Raw genomic sequence first — 25,310 nt, forward strand, 5'->3', positions numbered from 1 at the left:
CAGATATGGCAGAAGGCCAAACATATTTAATTGTTAAATACAGTGCATTTAAAAACTCCCACTACAGGTTTTTCCCTTTCAGAAAAAACAATAATTAGTATTTATTCTTAAAAATTCAAAACCATCATAAAAGGCAAGACATACATTGTATCTGCTGCAAAAAATAAGCAGATAGAGATGCTATTTTCTAACATAAACAGTAGGATAAAATAAAAATTGGAAGACCTTAGGATAACAACAATTTTGTCTTGTTTCACTACTAGAGGAGCAAGACTAAGCACAGAAGTTTCTCACTCTATTGCACTGAAGCTTTCACACAGATAGCAAGACTTCTCTCAAATACTGGTGATGCTCATTTCTCCTCACCCACCACAGCCCTGATTTCTTTATGAGGCTCCCAAACCGGAGGCATAGAGAGTAGCAAAATATCTGCTGAATACCTTCTTGTAACCACCATACAAATAAAAGTTACAGTGTATAAATATTTGAAAAGTTATCTCAGACACGTATTAGATGAAGGACAGATCCATATCTTTATCTAGCTACCTATATTCATGGACAGATATGGAGAGAGATACATACATACATCTACAAATCTATATGTTAGTCATCACACTGATGTGTTACAGTCATCCTGCAGGACTGAAAAAAACCATCAGAAGCTCGTATAGCAAATCTTGCACTGCTAAAATCTGTCAAGCTCATCAGTTTTCATCTACCCTCTAAGTGGCAGCAGTGAAGCCATACAGCATTTGCAGATGAAGATTTACAAACAAGTCATATAATGCTTTACATAAGTAGATACTCCTTCTAATTCTCCAAGACAAGTATTAATAATATAGGAAAGTCCAACCAATAAATACCAGTTTTTCCTTTTAAGAATTAAAACTGAAGAAGCTTAAAAAGGCATTTTATTAAAAATATTCCAAAGATTCAAAAAAGAACTCCCATCAGATAAAAAAACCACCACAAAAACCTTACCTTATAATAAAGGGCACAAATGGTGCTGTGCTGAGTGCTGAGTGAGAACCATCCATTGGAGATGGATACAGTCTTCCCAGGATTAAAAGCAAAAGGAACAGGCTTGGATGGATTTTCAACTCTTCAGCTTCACTGAATAAGAAGGTATAAGAAGCATTTGGTGAAAAAAGCATCCTCCTTCATGCTAGTCTTGAGCCTCTTCCCCACAAAACAGCCTTCTGCATCTCTGGTTCAAGGAGTTATCCTAGGCTGATCATTACACGGGAGTGCAAACCCTGCTGGGATCAAATATGGCATCCAGTTCTTCTGCAGGGGACCCCTCTAATGAAGACACCCATGGCTGTATGGCCTTTACTTTCACACATTATTCCAAGCCTCCTCTATTCCCAAATACAGTGAGCTGCCTTCATTTTTAAATAATATTAAAAACCTGCACAGATAATGTTTCTCTATGAACTGGGAAAGAGAGAGCTGAGTTTAAAAAGGTGGTTTAAAAGAAGTATTTTTATCGGTTTGAAAGGAAATGTGTGTTTAGTAAATAACACGTTTTACTAAAGAACAGTTCTTGTCATTGAGACCAAGGGTCTACTATTCATATGGTAAAAACAACCAGAAAACCAAGTTAAAATCAATGCTTTTTGATTTATTTAGTAGCTAATAATAAGAGATAAGTCTTAATCCACACTGAAAAAGCATTCAAGGCCAACATTTCAGATAGCAGTTTCCAATCTTTTTCAATTGAAAAACTTCCCAAAATTTGCCAGTGACAACACTGTCACCTTTTATAACATCAGGTAGAGTAGACTGCTGTGCAGAATATACACAACCTCTTTTCTCAGAGCAGAGACTGCAAAACATGCAATGACTGGTGAAACTCCTGCTTCGGAGTATTCACCTTAGGCCCATTAAACAGTCAGCTGAACCTCACCCATAAATCAGCTGCTCAATTTCCACAGTTTATATCATAGCATTTGAAGAAAAAACAAAGCCAGCACTGGTTTACTTTAAAAGTTCATGAACCTGGAGGTAACAGCGTCATCCCACATGGTATCATCTGCATGGATCAAATTGTAGCTCTCAGCCACCATTTGTGGAGCCTTTAAAACAAGATCAAGGACCTTCCCCAGAGTCAGTGTGTCACAGGCTAGGAAGTGTTCATGTGGAGTTACATGAGGCCTATGACCCTGCATCACTTAAACATGCTAGGAAGTATCATTGTTAAACGTGAGACACTCAAACACCCGGGTTCTGTTTCCCTGAAAAATAAAAGTTCTTTAACACCTGATCCTAAGAACACAGCAACTCTTAATTACTCAACAGTAGTTCAGTCTGACTTAATGCAACGTGCAGAAGTTAAAAGAAAAAAGCCTTAGCAAAAACATTAGAACTGTTATCATTTCAAGAAGCACTGACGTATACAATGGCACTAGGGTGTGTATTTGACACAACTCAGTTTAACCTTTTCACTTCACTTTGTATTTCAAAGTTTTCTCAGACATCATCTTACCTGTTCAAAGAACTGGTTACAACTTCCAACTGCTTGAGAAGGAAAGGATAAAGGCTTGGAAATCGAGAGAAAAACTCCCTTCCTGTCATTCTGCAGAAACAAATGAAGAAGAGTTACAATTAGCATTCTGCAGTAGTTAGTTGCACTCAAAATATCAGTTTATTTGTTGGATTTCTGATGCTACAGTGGGGCTAGAGAGGCAGAAGAACCATGCACAAATAATGTACTCCTTTCTGGGAAAAAGGAATCTTCACCCCTTAAACCCACTAAAAAAAGATACAACAGCCTAAATTCTGACACTATTTTAACAATATTCTGGGTGGAAAAAAAGAAGACAACATTTGTTTTAGCATGGCTCATGTACTAAATAGCTATTAGAATATACTTAATAGACATGTACTAACAGATGCTCAGTTTGCTGAGACTAAAAAAGCACCTCAGAATAAAAACTCACAGAAGATTTGTAAAATGCAGTGGCAGAAGATTCTGAGCTTCCATTAACTCTCTTTACACAGCACTGCTTCCAGCACATGGCAGTGGTGACACTGCAGGCCACGTTTCTCCTTGTGTAGATGGAGCAACCATGTTCAAAACACAGCAACATACAAACACCTCACAAACTCACCCCTAGCCAAAACTAATAAGGCAGCACAGTTAAAGCCGCAACAGCAGCAATCCAAGCTAAAAAGAGGCAAGTAGGAATCTTCTATATTTGTTTTATAACCTTTTGATCAGATAAAGAGTGTATAGGAAACCATTCAGCATCATCTAAGCAAGAATCACTTGAATGTTACCATGGGGAAGCTCTAATTAGACATATATGATATGCAGATAAAAAAGACTTCCTTTAAAAATAAATAAATGAAAGGCCATCATTTAGAAAAACAAAGCCAACTGCAGAGTTTGCTTGCCACTAGATCAACCAAGATAAATGTTCCACGTTAGCATGACTCCAATGCAAAGCTTCCAATAAGCAGACAGATCCAGGTTTGGAAAAACAACACCATGAGATGGCAAGACTGAATGTGTATAAAAATAAGCAGACAAAAAAAAAAATCACGCACGAGTCAACGAGCACATGGCAAGAATCAGCACTGCTCCTTCCAGCACTCAGCTAACATAACATGCCTTAGCCACAGGCCACAGAATAAACACAGCAAAACCAGATCGTTAGGTGGAAACAAATGTTCTAAGAGGGACAGGAAACTTTCTCTAGGCACGTAAGAAAAATTCTGTGAATATATATACAACACAGTGAATTGCTAGAACTAAAAGCAAGGAATCTGCAGTAGCTGTTATAGCTACAAAAAAGATTTCAGCTTAAAAAATTACATGGAAGCACTAAAGCTGTGAATTAATATAAATTGAAGCACTTATGAGGAAAGTTTAAAGACATCAATACTGATAATAACTGGTTATTCAAGCAGAAGATACCCGTGTAATTTCTTCTAACAATGTCCTCAAAACAACTTCAATTTTTTTGCACATATAGTATGCAGCAAACTGAAGATGCAAAGCCAGAGACAGCACAAAATATAGGATCTATCAAGTCAAACATCCCATCCTACTGAATTTTCCTATGTAAAACATTAAGAACTCAGAATTTAAAAAGAAAAAATTCTATCCAAAAATGCTGTGACATCTCCACCTCTTGTGCTACAGAGTACAACAAGCAAAAACAGAACTGGGGTCATTTCCTATGGAATGGATGGCCATTGCTTAGAGATTTAAGAGACGACTACGTACAAGTAGCACCTCACAAGTACTTTTAAGAGGTCCATTTTTAAAGTATTAAAAATTCAGCAGCCACATTTGAATCAATATTAAATAATAGAACTGAATATCCTTACAAAGCCTCAAAACTCTTTGCAATTAGCATGCTTTCATAAATCTTTTTGACAGGAAAAGAAAATGAAAACTACTGAAGTGGGTAACTTACATAACCTTCATAACCTCCCACCTGGTTTACTGCTCCAGAGCTTACTTAAGGGGAGAAGGCAGCCTAATCAAAACCACTGATAGGCAGTATCTGCAGAAAAGATGTCCACAGGCACTTTCAGAAAAAAGGAGACACAACTGTCTGAGCAGACTGTTAAAGCGCCTCCAGTTCAGAGGGGAAACAAGAAACACGACAGTAACAGAAGTGCTGCAAAATTAAAGAGGGTGCTCAAAATACAGAGTATTGATCCAAATGTGAATCCACAACTTGGGGATGTCAAGACAGAGAGACGTGCAGCTGGGAATAAGCAGGAAGCACAACAGCTAGACAGTATAAAACAGAGGCATTAGTTATTGCATTTTTAGTGCTGACCATGCTTTTTCCTCCTGTAAACACGTACACGCAATTATTTGTGTACTGTAACTGAGCCTGGAACAACAAAAAAGTATAATGGTTCTGCTTTTCAAAACTGTTCATGACACTAAGCCAAATATTTTATATTAATTTCATCAAAAACCATACACCTTTGAAAAATCAATACTAGCACTTTGAGACATGTCCCATGCATGCTAGTGATATAAACAGATTCATGCACGTACATATACACACAAGTGTGAGTTAGACTTCATAAGTAATAAGCTATCCATATCTTTAAAAGAAGATAAGTCCCTGACATATCTGTAAAAGAACATATCAAGGAAATGTGGGCTAAAACAACCCAAAAGACACTGCCAACAGTCTTCATGAAACAAACTTTTTCTTCTTCTACGACAGATCTGACAGGGAACAATAGGCTTAAATTAAAAATACAGATAACTACCTTCCCATTAGTCACTGATATAGTTCAAACACAGATTTTTGGCAACAGAACTACCATAATTAAATTCTTAAACCAAACATTCTGCAGATCGTAAGATTTTACATCTACTCCCCCTAAAATGTGTTTATAAGAGAATTTACTGAGAAGAGCCTTAAGATACTAGTATTTTACCCCATGTCCGGCTGAAACTATTTTATATTGCTTCAGAGATCATCTTTGACAGTATGTTCAACCACAGACTCTGTAACAGTATTTTCTTTTTTCTGTTAGTAACTCAAAGAAGCACAATTTCACAATCCAGAATATCAAACGGGATTACTGAGACCCAAACAATGAACTAGTGGAAGGTTATTTACTGAGAGAGCAAGTAATGAAACAGAAAAGTTATCAATGGGCTGATGATGCTTACAATAAAATCCCTCTCCCTGATGTAAAACGTCATTCAAGTTGTCCTGGCTTGCAGTGTATTCTATTACCATCCTCATGAGCTGTTGAAATCAGGTGGGGCAGTGTTTCCTTGCCTCCTCCCCCCAGACTATCTTGCTGTTAATGGCCCATCATTGTCCTGCTGCATGACTCAGAGATAACTCCCTCCGGACTATCTTCTGTTAACGAGCCTAATCAACACTTGGCCTCATGACTCATTATCCCATTGTGAGATGCTCCACCCAGAGGGAGGAACCAAGCATCCCATCGTGGATATAATCTGGGACTCTGAGCACCAGAGACACTCTTCCCACTGGATTTCTAGAGGACAGGAGCCCCACAGCCACCACTGGACCTTCTGAGGAACAGCAGACCCCTTCTACTACAGGATCACCACTTCAGAGGACTGCTGCCACTACCCTGCCTAACACGGACTCAGGTTGTATCTTGACTCTGTCAGTGTTTTCTTTTACTTTCTTTTCCTTTTCTTTAATTTCCATTAAATTGTTATTCTGACTTGGTGCCTCCCCCTGGTTTGTTTTCAAACTAGCACACAAGTACATAATTAAAACGATGCCTGATGTAGAAAGGCTGAGAGAGAAACTAATGGAAGCACTCATATCCTACTAAGTTCACTTGTAAAAATAATTTGAAGAACTGCATGCAGGATAGTGCAGTACTTAGACAGGAAGACGCAATATTTACGTCTCAGAGTTTCCAGTTTAACAACGTTAATGTTTTTTCATGCAAGCAATTCTGCACAAAAGCCAGATGACAGAGCACAGCCCATTCACAAAAGGTTTCATTTTGATGGCTAGACACAGCAGTCGTGTTTTAGCACTCAGAAGAAAGACTGGCAAAGAAGGTTTATGTAGAGAGACCTACAAGAGTTTCTTTGCCATTTTCATTCAGTTTTCCCCACCTGAAAAGATGTTCCATTAACAAGAAACAGTGATACAGGGGTATCTTCTGTACCATGCCATATGGAATCAAGTGACACCCACCACTCCTAAGACCCCACACTCCTAACAGACTCCTCTGTGCACCCTTGAGTCAAACTCTCCCTCTTAAATAGATTCTGGAACAGGCAAAAGCAGGGAGAAAGAGAAATCTTTCACAGAACATAGAGGTCATATCAATTGGCAAGAAATTAATTTGAATGCATGTGATCATAGGAAGGACAGAATTTAATAGCTGGCAATAAGCATGTGGAAAACAACTGAATCACAGCTAAGTTATAAAAAAAACCAACTAGTGATAGGAGTAAAAATTTAAAAAAATAAAAAGGAAACTCAAAGCAGGCTGTAAATCGAAAACTTCAAGGAAAAGTCTGGTTTAAGCATAATACACAATTTAGAGTGCTGATAATGCTTCTTCAGAAAATATGCAAAAAATCAGTTTTACTTTTTTCCAAAATAACCTAACCCAGAAGCCCTTATTACACTCCTGAGTGTCAGCAGTTCTTCCATTCATTTACCACCAGTTCTTTGGACTTATCACTTTTCATTTTATCACTGGAATGGCTTAAATTAAGCCAAAAATAATGTATTTTAAAGTTTTCACTTCATGCACTTTCCTTGTGAAGGTATCAATAACCATCAAACTTCTAGAACCAATTCATAAATGCTGATGAAAACTGTGACATCTCCAGCAATTGCACATTGTGTTTGTCTCAGTAGCAAGTTGATGCTACCCCACTCAAGGGTTAACATCTATGTTTACATAACTAATATCTTTCTAATGAAATCTTCCACCTTTATCCATAACAAGTGGGTGGATTATTTAACTGCAATTTAAAAATACTTTTCAGAATAAAACCATGGATGTTGCAGTGCTCTTTTTAAAACTGTGCTGTACACTTAAGAGAACACTCCAGGAGATTAAAGTTCTGCTGTGACACTGGGGCATATATATCATTTTACTGTGACATGTGTCAGAGATTACCTGCTTCTGTTCTTTCATTTATTTTTCAGAAGAACAACGCTTTATAACCTTGTAGGCTGTTTTTAGTCACTGACATGTTAAATAACATTTGCAGCAAATACGTTCATATTTGAGTATAACATAGGTGAGATTTGGAGACAACTTTCTGAGGGCAGCAAAGGTTTCTGGTGTTCTTTTTGAAATATAAACATTGCTAACATCTCATGTCAGCTGACAAATGCATGGTCAGATATTTCACAGGGAAAAATAGCACTATATTTAAAAGAAAAATAGAACTGCAATCTGAAAAAAAATATAGACAAGACACACTTAGAGAGATAAGGACAAGAATACTGTTTTAATGAAGCTACAGAAATATATTTAATTGTCTCCTGTAAAATCTGCTCGTGTTATACCAATCCTTACATTGGAATCATTAACCACATCTCAGATGATCCCTTATGTTAAAGAGCAGCAATGCAGAAACAGAACTCAACCTACTCCTGGCACTGCATGGACAACTGCTGCTGAAAGAACTTGAAAACCAGGACAGACTTTGGCAGAACTGTCATTCAAAATGACAGATTTATACAGACAATATACATTTTACATATTTGCTTCTTCTGATGCCACTGAATTATGAAAAAAACCCACAATGCAACTAAAGTAGGCTAACCTGACTAGACTAGGTTTTAGTTGCCTATTTTAACATTCATGTTCTTTCCCTGACCCTTATCAGTTATTAAACAGTTAGAAGCTGACTCAAGTTATGGGAAGCATATTTCCCTGCTAACAAAGATAGATTTCAAAAGCATAACTCAAAATAAATGGGAAACTTTTTTTTTTCAACTACACAAAAAACACCAAGAAAAAATGTATGTCAGATTGATTTATGCTGAGGTTATGGTAAAGACCAAAGCTAATTCAGACACGCTTTAAGAATTACATTTGTTTTTTGGTCCTTTAATAGGACTACATCATATGACAATCATCTGCATGCCGTGACAGGATGAGTAACAGCAATAAAGGTACAGAAAACAGAAAATGTCCTAACTACAGAGGAAGCAAAACTCAAAGAATTTACTGTATTTTAATCAAAGGATACTTTTTATCTTCTATTTTAGAACACAGAAAACAGCGTACTATTATACAACTACAAAAGCAAATAAGTAACATTTTAAATCATTGAAAAGTGGTAGCAAGGACAAGGATTCGTAAAACTACGGATTTTGCAGCTGGGATGAATAATCCTGAGCATCAGCACAGACTGAAAACCAACTGGCTCAGAAACCAACAGCCCCAAGAGAAAAAAATATATGGGTTATGGTGGATGCCAAGCTCAGTGTGAGCCACGGGCACATCCTTACTGCAAACAGGGCAAACCACATGTGGGACTGCACTCATTAGGACAAATGCAGCAGCAGATCAGTGAGGCTGCACATGGAGTCCTCCATCACATTCCAAGTTGTCAAGCTCAGAAGAGATTAGAACACACAAGAGAGGGTCCAGCAAACAGCTGCTGCCCAGAGGGACAGAGCCTATAGCACATACCCTGTAAGAAGAAGCTGAAGGAGCCAGGTCTGTTCTGTCTGACAAAGAGGAGTTCCAGAGCAGATCTAACAGCAGCCTACAACTACTTGAAGGAATCAAAGACTAGAAAACTAATAATCTTCTTGCAGTAGGCTGCAGAGTACAGAAAAGACCACAAATCATAGCTTGGAAGTTTTAAAGTGGGCAAGGGGAATGAAGCACTGCAACATGTTACTCAGAATAGTTATGAAATGCCCTTGAATCTTTGGAAGTTTTAACTCATCTGAAGAACACTGCTGACCTGATGTAGTGTTGCTAGCAGTCGTACTTTCAATGGGAATCAAGGAAACAGGACAAAGAGATCCCTTTACAGTTTGTATGGTTCCACTTGGCTAGTTCCCACTCTGCCACGCTGGTTTTAACGTTGCCTTCTTAAAAGATCAATGTTTTTCTCATTTTCCTGCATTTGCTGCCCATCACAAGCCACTGCAAGTACAGTAAACAATAAATCCTGCTCAGAACAAAATTCTTGAGATTTAACAGTTTTTATTAGGTTAGTAACTCAGTCTTTAATTCAGCACAAACTATTATTTTTGCCACATTGTACACTAGCATTTAAAATACTAGCTTGATGTAGAAATAAAAATAACCACTGAAAATTTTATTTCAGAAGTAGTATATATTTATGAAAGCTCTTGATTATCAGTCCCTCTGGATGACCACCAGAGAACCATCACTATTATTACTAAGAGACAGAGACAATAGCAACAGGCAAGTTCCCTAAGAAATAGAGATCATATACAAATTTTAATTTGCCTCAGATAATTTTGTTTTAAAGAATATACATAAGAGTTAAATTCATGAAATCACATACTGTCTCAGGACTCATGACAAACTGCTCTCAATAAAAGTTTTCACAAGCATAAGAGAATTTTAGTGCTGCCATAGAAGGCAAAATGGCCATGTAATTTTGTGGGAGGCCACAATGAAGCCTGGAAAAAACAACTGTACAAAACCCTGGTGTAATGCATTGGCTAATAAGCCCAAGAGCAAGGATATGGAAGATTATTGCATACTTGTTTTTCTAGACCTAACATGATACAGGACACCTCTTCCGTGACAAAAAGGCACAACTTTTCTGTAACCCAATCAAATCAGTTACAAAAACCAATTCAGATTTCATTTTTACCCTGCATGAAATGGAAAACAGTATGAAGGGGAAAGAAGAATCATTATAGATGTGGGGTTTGGACTTTTAATAAAGATATGGTGATTCTGTACCTTCAATAAATCTAACATTTGTTTTGTTAGTAATTAGAAAATACTTAAATCCCAGAACAGTAAGCAAAATAGCTTAAGTTCACTGACATGAAAAAACATTCCTTTATGCTACACAGACCTAAAATAAATACTTAAAAGGAACTAAGAATATGCCACTATATCTTGGTTTCCATTTTCCTCCAGATAGAAGTGCTAGAATAAACATTCTTACTAGTTTACATTGCTGTGTTTTTATGAGGTTAATAACTGAACTGCCAATCAAAACCTGTATAAATACAGTAGTTAAATACCTTCTGCTTTAGAAGCACTTTTATTTACAAGAGAGCTAGCCAAGATTTCCAAAGGACTGCATGGTCTGGTTTGCTTTGATCTCTTAAGCACAAGTTTCTTTATACCTCTTGTTTTGCTATTTATTACACTCTCTGTGTGATCAGGTATGGAAAAGAGCACCTGCATGGAACAAATACATCAGGAAAAGTGTGACTTAAGAGGAGTAATTATGCAACACGCAGTTCAATAAAATAACTTGTGAAGAGCACTTTTGCTGTGATGCTAGATAGAGAAGCATGCATACAATTGGGCCCAGAATAAAACCAGGGGAACACCACTTAAACCCAACATCACAGATACAACCTGGCACCTACATCAACACACTAATCACCACTCAACTTTGATATACACAGACAAATGTACCTTTATGTACATACATGTACATAAAACTATGTCTAAAACTGAGTTTAAAATAATTACTTTATAAACAATTACTTTTAACAAACTTTTTTTAGGACACTGAACTGTGCATATGTGTGTATGTACATACAAATGTATGCACACAAATGTAACTGAAATTGAGATATGCATATATATCTAGAAAGTCTCCAAGAATTTTGTTCAACCACTGCTTATAACACTACTATCTTTAATCTCTTACTACGAATTTAGCATTGTAAATTTCAACTTCAATAATCCACACTTTCTCTCTGGGAATATTCTGTGAAGAGTAGCAGCTTTTTATTTCGTATAGTGAAGGTAATGAATAAGGGATAGGTACATTATGCATGGCTCAAAATAGAATAATTACCTCTATTCATACTAATGAAAACTTTTAACACTACAGCAGAAACTAAATTACCTACTTGTGTGGCTAGTTTACATTAGGTTTTGTTTCATGGAATGCATTTTACTCACTTGGTAGAAACAAACATTAACATTCTGCCCCTAATTTATTTCAAACGAACAAACTGGAGTTACCTTGGGCCAGCATATATATTTTTAGGATGTTTCAGTTTGGGTAAACTTCCATTCAGATCACTTTACCAAGTTCATCTTTCTATTTTCTGGTGCTGACTTAAGACAGGATGTTGTGAAGATACTCCCTGTTCAGGAGACCAGAGATACACATTTGCACACCAGTGATTTAAAGTGTGTTTTAGACCCCAGAAATGTGACTGAGATTTAGGTGGGTTATTTATTTTCTGACTCTGTATAGACAAGATAAAATTTTGAAGAAAAAATGGTTCTGTAGATTTTAGGCATTTTATCAAAAACACACATTGTTCCTAAAACAGCAGATACCATAAAGACAAAAAGCATCCTCAGCCTCAAGAAGAACAATCCATATTTTCTGCTAGAGGGGATTTTAGAGTTTTACTTTAGAACTGTAAAACGAACAAGAGTAACTGAAGCAGTAACACAGAGGGAAACATTTGTTTAGGACCTTGTTTTCAATTTCTTCCTGTTTCTGCACAAAACTTTCATAAATTTTACCTTCAACTTACAAGTTAATAGCACCTTATCATCATTATTCTTGTTATAAAGGCACTTAGGGAGCCTGTTCAAAATAATGTTTAAACAAGCATATTGTTATTGAACTATTAATCAGCAAAAGCCGTAATGGTTATCTGAGTCATCCTGAACTTTTGCATGTTTTCTTGAGACAGTTCTAAGATTAATTCTTCTAAATCTGTCAAAGTCAATAAAAAAGAGAGCCAGAGTATTAAAAACAAAAAAGTTGAACAAAATAAATGTGGCCTATTTTTGGCACACAGAAGGGGAATGGATTTTTTTTCTTAACAAAAACAACCCCCTCACAAGGCAATGTACTGCAACAAATCCTTGATAACTACTTTGAAACCATTCATCAGAACAACTGAAGTGGCATGGAGGGAACAGTCTGCAAAAAGGTGACACAGAAGGAGCCAGAGGAAAAGCACCAGGGGCATTGAAATGGCTCGGTCACCTCATGAAACCTCACTGTCACTGACAGAGTATTTCAACAGAAGAGCTGCAAAAGGCCAAAGCTGCCAGAGAAAATCCACTAGGGAATCACTCACAAGATCCAAGATAAAGCAGTCTCAACACTTCCACAGCATGCAGTCCAAGCGCTACAGGGCTCAGCGAGGCTAGTGCTGTGAATCAAGCTGTATATGCATATCCCTGCTGGAGCAGGCACAAGAGGCTCAGCAGCCCTGGAGCCATGGCCATGGTGGTCCCCATCCTCTCACAGGGAGCTGCACCTCAGCTGGCACATGGGAATTCTGCCACTGGTGCATCCCCAAGTCGGCACTGAGTGTTTACGGGCCGGAGTAACTGTGAGCATCCCCTCCAGGAAACTCACCTAAGGGCTACCCCATTTTAGGACACTGATGTGCCACTACAGCCTGACTACATCAGTACCACCAATGGTCATTTCGGCTTATCCCAAAATAGGACTGGCCACTCCTCTGTGGGCAACACAGACCCATCCTGGAAGTGATGATCCGCTGAAAATGTCTAATAAGCTTGCTGTTAAGACTGACAAAACATGACTGATGTCAGACAGACTTTTCAGCTGCTGAGTTGGAAATACTGGAAGTGTTAGCCTGCCAGGAGTGGAATATTTAACAGGAATCACGTACTTCTGATGTAATCTATGCATTTTAAGCTACATCTCAATAGTAGCTTAGAGAAAAGGAAGATAGTATCAGACTCATTTAATTTAGGGATAATGTTATGAAAAGAGAGGTTTGCATTAGAACATTCACTTTCTAGTGTTTTCCTCTAACTTTTCACAGTGTTAAAAGTGATTATGGTCTTAAAAACCTTAATGTTAAAGAAAAAGCATACCATTTAGGAGAAAAAATAAACCAATTTAAGTGTTTTTAGAAGTAATTTGATTTTACTCAGTGACCTTCAAGTGTGCAAGCAACCACTTAACTGAGAAGTGCTGAACACTCAACTTGCAATAAAAACAAAGAAAGCAGAGGGCAGTCATGCATGTTGACTGCCTCACAGCCAGCAGAGCATCTTCATAACCTGTTAACATCTACATAGTTGTCATCTTATTGTAATTAAAAAGATAAGTTCCCCTTTTCCAGAGTTTGAAGTCAACAACATCTACTGACAGCTATAAATGAAAATAAAGACAAGGTATTATGTAGATGGGAATAAAAGTTCTCTTTCTTTTCAAATAGCTCTAAACCAATACTGAAAACATGGCAGCACTCAAATTCCAAGCAGCCTGAAAATCTATGTAGACAGCTAAGTATTGTTCTGCATATGCATTATCCCATCACTACACTATAAATACATAGGAGCTTCCCTCCTCCCAAAATGCAATTACATACATATATACACCAGTTATGAAATGTAAAAGTCATGAGGCTGCACTATACCATTTCAGCCTTGCTTAAAACCCTGTTTTTTAATCAAGGAGTTGAAGATTTCCCTTCTTGAAAACTCCTCCATCAAGGTGAGACGCAGAGAGAATTCTCCCCAGTTCCCACTCTTTCTCTGAATCCCAGATTCTACCTGAGGCTATTGGTCACTCTTTCTCAGGACTCTACAACACTTGTATTCCAAATCAAAAAATTTCAGATAAACCAGGATGATCCTTTTTTATTACCCTAAAGAGTGAAGCTTGTTCTAAGTCAAATGGCAAACTCCCTCAAAGGCAATTCCTGATCATGCTTATCCTTTGGGGGGGAATGATAAAAAAAAAAAAAGCCTGAAATACCAGGCATTTGATAAGAAGAGTCTCATCAAATGTCTGATGACAAGTGTCTTGTTCACTAACAAGCAGTAACAGCTTTAATTAGCATTGTACTACAGACCAAAAAGGTATCTGACATATATACTGTCAGATATATACATATATGTGTGTGTAGCACTGGATGTCTACAGACTACTGCACTCCACTACAGTAAATATGCACATATGCAGTGTATATATAGACACACATATATGTGTCTGTGTAAGAATTTAGATTGAAGTACCACTATTTTTACTGTAACTCCTCTGAACAGAAGATAATTCCTCTATGACGAGAAATTTAATTACATTTCAAAATTAATTTCAGTTAACTGTACACGTAAGTTACTCTCATTTTCATTTTGATTTTCAGGTCTGCATTAACTATCATATTAATATAAAGTGTATATATACACATATATATATACACTATATATACTATATATATAGTATATAATATAGTGTATATATATATATACCTTCACCTCAAGACATCCTAATTTTTTATGCAACATTGGAACCTACAATCAAGTACAGCAAAACTCTACTTTAGATGATTTGCAAACTCTAGCTAAGACGAAAAAGAAATGACCATGAAAGAAACAGAACTATGAAGCACACACTACAACCCCGGATTCTTGAAAAGTGCATGGAATGAACAAATCTACATTGCAAATTGACTGCACAAGAAAAAAAGAAGTAGCTATTTAACCAAAAAAGGAGAGAAAAAACTCATTGGCCTACAGAACTCATTGCTGTCCAAAGTCCTATTCAATCAATTTGCATTAAACCAAGCACAGTACTCAGGTCTTCAACAGGCCCCTCAGGGTGGTGCCTCCAGGAGAGCTGTAGAGGAACTTTTCATAAGGGCATGTAGGGATAGGCCAAGAGAGAATGTCTTTCAATTGACAGAGAGCAGGATTAGATCAGATATTAGGAAGAAATTCTTTACCGTGAAGCACTGGAACAGGCTGCCCAGAGAATTTATGGATGCCCTGTCCCTGGAAGTGTTCAAGGCCAGGTTGGATGGGGCTTTGAGCCATCTGGTCTAATGCAAGGTGTCCCTTTCCATGGCAGGGGTGTTGGAACAAGATGCTCTTTCAGATCCCTTCCAACTGACATCATGCTATGACACCAGAGCAGCCAGTGGGAAGATGTGCCTGGAAGCTGGGACCCTCTCCTGAGTCCCTGCCTGGGTGGAGGGCAGATCCCAGAGCACAGTTCAAGTGCTGAGCAGCAGTGGGGCTGGGGAACAGCTCGCAGCTGATCCCACCTTAGCCAGGCAAGTCAGGATGCAGACACAGCAAGTATGAAGGGACTGACTGCACCAACATAAACACCTGTGCTGTGAAGGGCTCAAAGAAGGGGGGGGGGGGGCATTTCCTCTAAAGCACACCATGATGTATCTACACAGAACACTCTTTCTGTAACCAAGTATCAATGGGCACAGTGCAAAGACTTCTTTCCCACCTTCCTCTGGACTTTGAATTTATGTGGCTAGAATTCCATTCCAAGTCTTGTAGAATTTAAATTATCATAGCATTTATGAAAATTGTATTCCCAAATCAAGTATATAAAACCTAAACTAAACCTTCTATAAGTAAGTGTTAACTGGGCCATTTTTCAAATGTAAATTCTCTGAAATTCAGAACATCATTTAGCCAAATACACACACATAGATCTATATACAGACACTAACACACACACTAACACACACACTTGTGGCAGCATTAGAAGTTTTGATACAGTCTTTCTCAGAAAGACAAAAGCCAGAGAAGAGTTCTGACTCTATTTTCACTAGAAGAGAAAGCACAACATGTGTAGTTGCATGGACCACTGTAAACAGTCTTCACACAACTCCTCTCTTCTGCTTGCAAGACTCACAGTTGTTACTCTTCACATATTAATTTTCCAACTCATCTTTTTTTTTGTCCATGCTAAAATTAAAAAGATGAACCATTACTTCATGTTCCTTCTTAAAGACTACACAAACTCTCCAGCACCCCAATTCTTTCAGAGTCATAGGAACTCTTCTTGAGAAACCAGTCAGAAAGTCCATCCATTTTTAGAGAGATGCCCAGAATAGCCCAGCAATAACCTAACGCTGTGCTGACACAAAAGTGACTGATTTAACCTCCTAATCTAAAATCAGGTAAAATGGAAACCTAAGCAGTGTCCTAATGGGAGACTTGGTCTGTGGACAGACTGTCCCTTAATGCAAACAAGAACATCCTCAAGGCAACAGAACAAGCAGCTCAAACCCAGGTGACTTTCACAAAAAGCTTCTAGAGATCTAGAGATCCAAGTTGCTAAAATGCCAATGCTTTGGAAGTTGCCAGATTTAGAAATGGGAAAAAAATTATTTTGTTTTAATATATGAATTCTGTTCCAGCAAAATACTCCTTGAGTTTAAAGCTCCCAAAGAGTAGCACCGAAGTACAGCTGCACCCGAGGATGTGGCTGCAGGGAGCTGTGCAGCAACGGTGACACCTCGTGGTGCCGAAGCACACAAACCTCTCTTCCCAAACACAACCCCACCTTGTACCCACCTGTGGGGTTCTCCTGCAGAGACAGGAGCTACAAATCAAATCTCTGCCTGTTTTCACACCTCCTGTATCTCACTGACCTTTCTTAAGAAGTGTCTTCCCAATCCCTGTGTCACGGTTTTGACAAGCACACATGGAAAACAGTAGAAGTGACTACATGCAATGTTTAATGCAAATCTGATGAACAGATGAAGAAAGCCAGCCCAGCTTTAACATCTTTCAGTCAAAATGAATGCAGAGAAATTACTGTAAACAAAAAGTTTCATAAAAATTAACACTATCATTAATAAATTTAATTCAGCTACATAAAAGATTCCTTTCCTTCGTTCTGGCATCTCCCATCCCCAACAGATGCTCAAATCCATTACTTTCTGAAGCTTCACAAACAGAAGTCTCAGATTCCACAGATCATCTCACTGCATGCATTTGAGAAGTCAGTTTGCCTCCCCACTGGAGAAGTTAGTGCCAAGTCTTTCCCAAGGATACAAGTTTAAAAGAGCAGGGTGTCTATCTCTTTCAGTAAGTACTCAATATAAAAATTAAAGAAAAAAAGAGACAACTTTAAATGCTGTTCTAAAACCAAAGTAGGAAGGCAAGAAATGAAAAATACTTTTTATTGCTCTGCTTGGGCTTCAGGAGGGATACAGAAGTTAATTTAGAAGTGACTTGGGTTTATGACAAAACAGGAATAATTCAATGCATTAGAGCACCTAACATTGCAAATTGTTGTGGGGAAAGAGTTATTTTCTAAGGGAAATGTCCCTCCAGTTTCCCACCTGTATTTCTTCCTCATGTTCATACATGCACAGTAACTAAGTTTTCCAAGTGACACCTGAAATCAATTCTTTCACACAGCTAAAATGGCACCTATATAATGTCTAAAAGATGACAGAGCAGTATCCTCCCAGGACATTTAGTTTTTCAAAATATGCATGAAAATTTTATTAGTTACACGGATCAACAGTAAGGAACCACTATAAAAGACTAGAATTTTTGAAGGTAAATTGTAACAACTGCCTTCTTTCAGAAACTGCATGCCTTGCCTGTAATGTGAAAATCCATTAGGAATTTCTGCAATGGTTACCATAATATCCATACCGTGACCACTCCATGGTTCCACGAGCTTACCCAGGAATATTTTTTAATGAGTTTATTCTACATCCAGGGTTATTTTCACATTCCTCCTAGAGCAGAAACCTCAGTTAAGGAGCACAGGGCATGGACATGCTTTATTTGCTGAAAAAGCTAAAGCAAGGGGCTGCAGGCCAAAGAAAACATGGGGGTCCTTGTGCACTAACTAGAGGGTGCAAAGAAACCAGAATGCTCAGGACTGGGGAATTTTAAGAGTCAGAGGAGGACGGGTGTTACATAAAGTGAAATAGTAAGGGATTTGAAGCAGGACTACAGAATCCAACAGCATTTCTCTTCTTGGAAGAGAAATGGCTCTGCAAGCTGCAATTCTGGGAGCTTGGAAGAAAGAGACATGACAGCATTGTACAGCATAAGACTGAAGGGGAACATCTCAAACATAGGGGTGAAATTACCTCCAGACCTGCTCTAGAAGGAAGTGAACATATGTGTAACCACTGTCCCACTTCTCTTTTACCCCCTTTCTCTTTGCTCTCAAGAGCAATAGGTCTATTTTGTGACCATGAGAGACACCAGGCTTTTGGAAGAGCCACTGGTAGCAAAACCTCTCAGCAACATTCCACTCCTGTGAAACTGCACACGAGTCCAAATTAACTCTGTATTTAACAGCAGATATTTTTGGCCACTCCTTGGCAGCACAGTTTAAGCACAGCTAGATGTTCTTGTAACATTGTGATTAAAATATATCCCTAAAGCAAGGAACATTTTCCAATTGTTGTTGGCTAAGGTCATGTTTCACAAACTTAAAACTCATACAAAGTGAAGCTTACCTATTTTTTTTGGAATTTTCATCTTTCCCTCTTTTAACTCCAAAAATTCTCGTAATCAGAGCACTAAAAAGAAGCGTAGATGAATTTCGTACCTAAAGGAAAAAAAAAGAACTATGCTTTAAAAATCCCTTTGAAATGTACAAAATTTTTTTTAATATAGCCATTAATGTACAGTCAAAAAGTAGAACAGCTAAGTGAAAAGCATACTACAGGCCTGCACATGGAAACTACTCATTCAGAGCATCTTTCCAATCAAGATGGTACTACTGGAAAGTTCAGGTTCTTTACAGATGTCTGTCTTTAATATAAGGAATACATCCAGATTTCCAGGGGTTCAAAGCATTCACCCTTATGCACAGCAGATCATGAAGTGTTCTACCTGAATATGCTATATAGAATCTTCCCCTCAAGAGCAAAGTAACAGTCAGAATGAATGCAAATGCACTCCGTATTAGCTAAGTGCACTGACTCCAAATTTAACAGCCAGAGAGACTTTTACCTATTAGGTCATCTTTGTACCTACTTTCTGTGAATATCAGCACTTCAAATTAAGAAAAATTAAGAAAAAAAGCCACAACCAAAATTTTTTTTTTTGCAGCTCTACATTGTTTTTTGCTGTACCTTAAAGTATTATATTCCAGAAATTGTGGTACTGCCATTTATAAACACGACCAAAGCTTCACTGAACAGCACCACTCTATATCCTGTTAAATTAGAGAAGCAAAATCAAGAATTAACTTACTGCCCAGACAGGTGACATAAACCCTAGAATTGATGCTTTTATTCCATCTGCAACATAAGGCATGATGTTTTCACCTAACCGCGTATCCCTGTACAGTGCCCGGAGGATATTTAAAGCATGAACCTGTGTTGGGAGAAGAAATATATGAAAAATATAAACTCATTAGTAAATACCTTAAATTTAGTTTATGTAATCACAGCAGTGAACATGCAGAGCAAAAACAATCTCTATACACATTTACAGCACTTTATTTCCATATTAAATGCAAGAAATACTGCTGCTTAAAAATGCATTAAAATAGTGCTGCAGTAAACACTGTTAAAAACAATTACAGTTTAAAATTATATTCCTCCAACAACTATAATTACTAGTTGCAAGTGAAGGCCAACATTCTTTTTTCCTTAGTTTATCATGGCTGTAAAAATAACTTTTGAAGTTCAGAATCATCTTTTCCAACATTCTTGAGATGCTGTAAATACTGTGAGAAAAAATAAACTACAACTCACAGGAGGGCAATATTAAGCTAAAACTGACAGCCAGGCTCGCTTTACCATGTGGAGCATTTTCTGATATTTCTCTGCCCTCTGTAAGGGAAGGTGGTAATACATGTAGCTTCAAAGACTTTGACAAGGCTACATAAATTTATACCAGCAGAAGATCTGGCAGAGCCATTAGAACATACTTCTATGTATTGTGAACAAATTATGGCTTGCATTTATAAACAGACAGAAAGGACATGATAACATTTTGAAGATACAGGTCTTGCCTTTAAAGTAAGTTTTTTTAATATTCCAAATGTATGTATTTAAGTTTTAGAAATTACTAAGTATGACTAACTCAGTTTTCATGGAGTGTTTTACTATAATTCATACATAAATAACTCATTTATTTTAAATGTAAGCAAAACTTTCTTGTTCACTTACAAACTTGTAAAAGGGAAGTTACTTATCTATCTGTTTAGAAATACACTAGAGGCAGTAAATTGCTCATATATGACTTCATTTGCTGTACTAGGAAAAAACCTGTGGAATTATGCCCAATCCATTTTTCATTATGTTTCACAGTAACTTCATAACCTTGCCCATGCAAACACATTTTAAAATCTAGCTATAGATAATAAGAACAGAATTTCCTTATTAGAAACATAGACTTTCCTTAACTGTTTGAAATAATGCAAAACACACTTTTGACATTTGCCTTCTGATGAGAGGCTGAATTTTACCTGTGGAATTACACTTAATGATTCATTCAAAGGTGCAGCCAGAGATAGCAACTCTTTCATTGTCATTTTCAGCAAATCTGTTTTGCTCTTCTTTGGTTCTGATGCCAACAAAGCCTACAGAAAGGAGAAAAAAAAATTTAAAAGTCAGGTGTTTCTAGCCTTTTTTCTGTACTATCAGTTCTGTAACATATTCCTATATTTACCATACCACAGCCTAGCTTCTGACTGTATAGAAAGACTAAAGAAAAATTTGCAAAAAGTTTCAGTTTCAACTCTTAGCTTTGTTCAAAGCTTCTCAGCATAAAAATCATAGCATTTATGACAGCAAAAATGCTGTACTATACATACTTACATTTCCTAGCATGGACTTCTTTTTAGGTTAGTAATACATATTTAAGATGATATGGGCTGGCCAAATAATAAATTCTGCTTTGCAACACAGGAAAAACAAGCAGCACATTTTTTAAAAAAGAGAAGAGATTCATCCATCTCCAGATAGTATTTCAGTGGATAGGACATCCAGCTGAGATGAAAATACTCTTAATTCAGTTCTCTAAAATTCAGGACTGAATTTAGAAGTCTTTCTCTCTCTGTCTAGTAACTCTTGCTGAATTTGTCCAAGTTAGTACAAATGGATAATCATAAATCATTTATTAGCAATAAAAGATTATTATCCATTTGTCCTTTGGGGCCTAGAGTCTGTTCAGCATCAGTAAGAACCAAATGGATCAACTGCAAGCCAAATGAAATACAGCGTTTAGGCAGAAACCCAGGAGTAGTTTCTGTCAGTTTATCAGTACCTTTAATGATAGGAGAAACAAAGAGGGCAGGGGGGCAAAAAAAGGTGCTCATGAAGTATACCAAGTGGAGAATGAATTGAAGACTAAATTTCATAATGTTAAAGCTGAAACTCGTATTTTCCCACCCATTAACTGGAGCTGTACCTTTGCACTATTCAGTAACAGCATTCCGATTTTAAAGAGGTCATGGAATGGTTATAACCTTAAAAAATTACATATTCTCATGAAAATAGATGTGTTTTAGCTAAACAAGAACACATCACAGGGTGTGTTAGAGACCAATAGCAAAGAGACCACAATGTGCCTTGATTTTATGCATTAATAAAATAACCTTTTTTTGCTGTTAGGATACACATTACAACTTATTTTTATTATCTGAATGCAACATGTCATTAAAGGTTTAATTCATTTTACTGAGTCTACGGGCACATTCAAAACTACTGCCAAAGAACAATAACTCATCTCCTTACTATAAAACAACAATTTGAAAATAGTTTATTTCAGACTAATCCCAATGTTAATTTAAAACCTTCCCATTAATTGACTAGACTAGCTTTGTACGCTTCCAGAGCTGTCAAAAAAGAACTCTCTGCTCTGTTTATCCACAGAGCTGTGGAACAGTGCAAGCTTTGCCCTAAGGAATCAGAAGGCCAACTGCAGACCGCACACATTTTCTGCAGTGGGATACCACTGGATCCTCCTAGTCCTTACAGTAACATAACTTTTCACATAAAAACTGATTTGAACATGCTCGGTTATTTCCACATTGTCAAGATTAAAACTAGAGAATGTCCACCAGATTCAAACTGTGTGGTGTGAATGGGGAAACCAGAAAACATAAAATGACCAAATTCCTTCTGTAGATAACTTACAGATACAAGTGAGAAAGATACTTAACTGCTAGAACTGAACAGGAAAAATGTCTCCAAAACCAATGCCCTACTTCTAATCTCTGCTGCCTTGCACACACACATCTAGCAAAGCCAGGAGCAGGCTGTGACTGACATAAGAGGTCAGACAGAAGCCGGCTGCCTCAACTTTCTCAGGGCAAACTCGGAGTAGAAAACAAGAAAGATTAATTATTCTGGCAGAGAGAGCTTGCTCCCAGCAGTCCCTCAGATTCTTGGAACGTGCTTGAGACTGTACTTCAGAGAGTGAAGAAAGTTACAAATCGTATTGTTAATCTTGGACTCCTGTCTTAGAAAACTGGGTGAAAATCAAAATCATGGAGGTTAATCTAGGGGAAAGCAAATATGGTTGCTTTGAGGAACAAAGGAATGAAAATAGGTGAAGTGTAATCTGCAAAACCAACTCTGCAGTGACTGACCCCACAAGGATGTAGATGAGCTGCTGCATACTAATATGGGGCATTCAGCAAGAAGTGACACTTCAAGCAGAGACAAAACACTGCCATGCAACCACCAGTTCTGAACTTGGCAGAAGTCAGAGGCTGGGATTTATAGAGCTGATGGCAACAGAGGGAGTGGGAAGAATTTGGGAGCATGGCCCCACGTTCACAGAGAGTCTTCAGTAATCTACTCCTTCATTGCACTTGAGACTGCCAGTCAACACCTGTTAATGTGACACTATTACTTGTGCTTTACGGCTTTTGAAAGGCCTTCCCAAGTTCTTTGCAAGATTTTCTAGGCCACCACTTCACAATTCTGTGAAGGTCTCTTCATATTTTACCATCCTTTTGCTTTGCACTGAAGTAGCACATAGATACATGGCTAACAAAGCCTTACTTAATCTCTGAATTAATTTATGAATGTGCCAGAATTATTACAGTTGTAACACAAAGCCTAAACACAGTCTTTAGAAATGCCATTGAAATCTACCACAAGCCAAAAATCTCAAGAGTCAATAGAACTGAGGTGCCAAACATCATTTAATTACAAACAGCTTCTTGGTTGCACAAAGGCAAACAAAGTGTGTATAATAAAAAGGAAAAAAAACAACTGTTTGATCAAAAGTGGGAAAAATAAATATGTCATTTTCTTTTTTCTAATGGCCTTTCTGAAGAACACATTTAAGTCAGAGGCAGTAACATGAGTTGGTACCTGTATGTAGAATGGAATTCCTGCACTCCGTCTGGTTGCACACAGTGTGGAAGAAGGATCACAAGATTTGATTTCTTCTAACACATAGCTTAGCCACTGCTCTGGCATCTTGTGCAGACTCTCACTGTTACATCTACATCAAACAAATACATAAGAAACATGAAAGAAGTGAATAAAACAAGGACAAAGTCAAAGAAAGCATTTAGCAACCTTAAGAATTATTTCTTACTGTATGTTAACATCTCCAAGCACATTCACAGATTTTTATTATGAAATAAGATGAATTTTAAAATAAATTGTACATTTTTCCAATGTTGGTACAAATTATATTAACCCTACTTATTAAGTGCCACTATCAAAATATATTTAACTGAACAGAAAACAAGGTTCTGTGCTTCCATGCTGCAACAATTCTCTTCTGCCAAAAATTGCTACCATGTTCTGGAGAAAAAAAACAAAGACATATGCACATCAGCCACTGTGTAGGAAGTGACACTTCACAAATTCCTATCTTTGTTGCCACACAGTAGCTGATGAGTGACCCTTATACTAACTAATAATCATGTTTATAACCATACAAACCAAAACTGAAGCCCCTCAAAGTAAGTACACATTATGTAAATAACCCTGCAAACCTCAGAGCAATGGAAGGAATGAAAAACAAGACATACTGCTCTTTTCAAAATACTAAGTCAGTCAAACTTTTCGTAAAACACCTAAATTGCTCTCCTATCATCAAATACTCCTCCTCTGCAGTTATAAAACTCAGCATTGCCTGAGAGCAAAGGACTTCCAAGGACAAGGGAAAACCCAAGTCTATTTCAATTACTGGTGCAGTTCAGTTCAGTGAAATGTACCACATTCAGTGTGTAACACCAGCCCATTAATCTTATGTCAATGTTCCAAAAGGTCCATTCATTGTTACAGAAATTTCTATTAACAGGACATTGTTATTAAAACCTGTCACACTGGTTTGACACGTGAGTCAGAGTAGAAGAAATAATTCATCACTCTGGGCAATACAATTGCAATTATCTCAACCATGCAGGACTTGCCTTACCTAAAAATATGAACTATAATTAAATTCTTGCTTAAGTAGTGAGACCTTACGGTAAGACTACAATCAAGTTTTCTACCTGGGTGACTAAAATAAAGAATTTAAAAGAAAAGGTAAAAGGAAGCAGGTACTGATGTGAATACCAAAATCTAATGGAAGGTCTGCATCTATTCTCTTCTTCATCCTCCTCTTATTAAAGCAAGAACTTACATAGGCCAAAAACCTGATCATGAACAATAAATGAGGCTTTAATCTGTAGTGAAACCCTCCTTTCCTTCTTTAACAAAATAAACAGAAAGCTGGTAATGCAGAAAAACCGAGGTCACAGGAAGTGCCAGACAGGTCAGCAGAAGACACAAGACACTTCTTACTGTCCAGTAATTCCTGCATGATTTCCACCACATTTCTCACACTGCTGCCAGGCATTCTCCCCCCTTTTTAAGGGCAGCACCTCTTCAAAAGGGCAGTCAGAATGCAAACCACCAGTGCAGAGCTCAAGAGAACAGGGCTTCACAAGCAATACGTCACCTCATACCATGGCATTAAAGA

The 25,310-nt window shown here is 37.5% G+C and overlaps 1 protein-coding gene across 15 annotated transcripts in view; it reads right to left on the reverse strand.

Moving 5' to 3' along the window:
- THADA (THADA armadillo repeat containing) overlaps positions 1 to 25,310 on the reverse strand; it is a 162,745-nt gene that overhangs the window by 101,381 nt on the left and 36,054 nt on the right. For 12 of the 15 annotated variants that reach the window (XM_069009708.1, XM_069009707.1, XM_069009705.1 and 9 more), the window contains exons 23-28: positions 23,705 to 23,837; positions 20,845 to 20,958; positions 19,623 to 19,745; positions 18,881 to 18,972; positions 2,489 to 2,578; positions 982 to 1,113 (exon numbers count right to left, since the gene is read on the reverse strand). In XM_069009708.1, coding sequence (XP_068865809.1) covers positions 982 to 1,113; positions 2,489 to 2,578; positions 18,881 to 18,972; positions 19,623 to 19,745; positions 20,845 to 20,958; positions 23,705 to 23,837 — 684 coding nt within the window. Of the gene's footprint in view, positions 1 to 981; positions 1,114 to 2,488; positions 2,579 to 8,003; positions 9,613 to 10,785; positions 10,858 to 17,967; positions 18,146 to 18,880; positions 18,973 to 19,622; positions 19,746 to 20,844; positions 20,959 to 23,704; positions 23,838 to 25,310 lie in introns of those variants that run through there. The other 3 variants (XM_069009719.1, XM_069009717.1, XM_069009718.1) reach the window with 3 other exon arrangements.

This window comes from Aphelocoma coerulescens, chromosome 3 (genome assembly GCF_041296385.1).
Source record: "Aphelocoma coerulescens isolate FSJ_1873_10779 chromosome 3, UR_Acoe_1.0, whole genome shotgun sequence".
Classification (NCBI taxonomy): domain Eukaryota; kingdom Metazoa; phylum Chordata; class Aves; order Passeriformes; family Corvidae; genus Aphelocoma; species Aphelocoma coerulescens.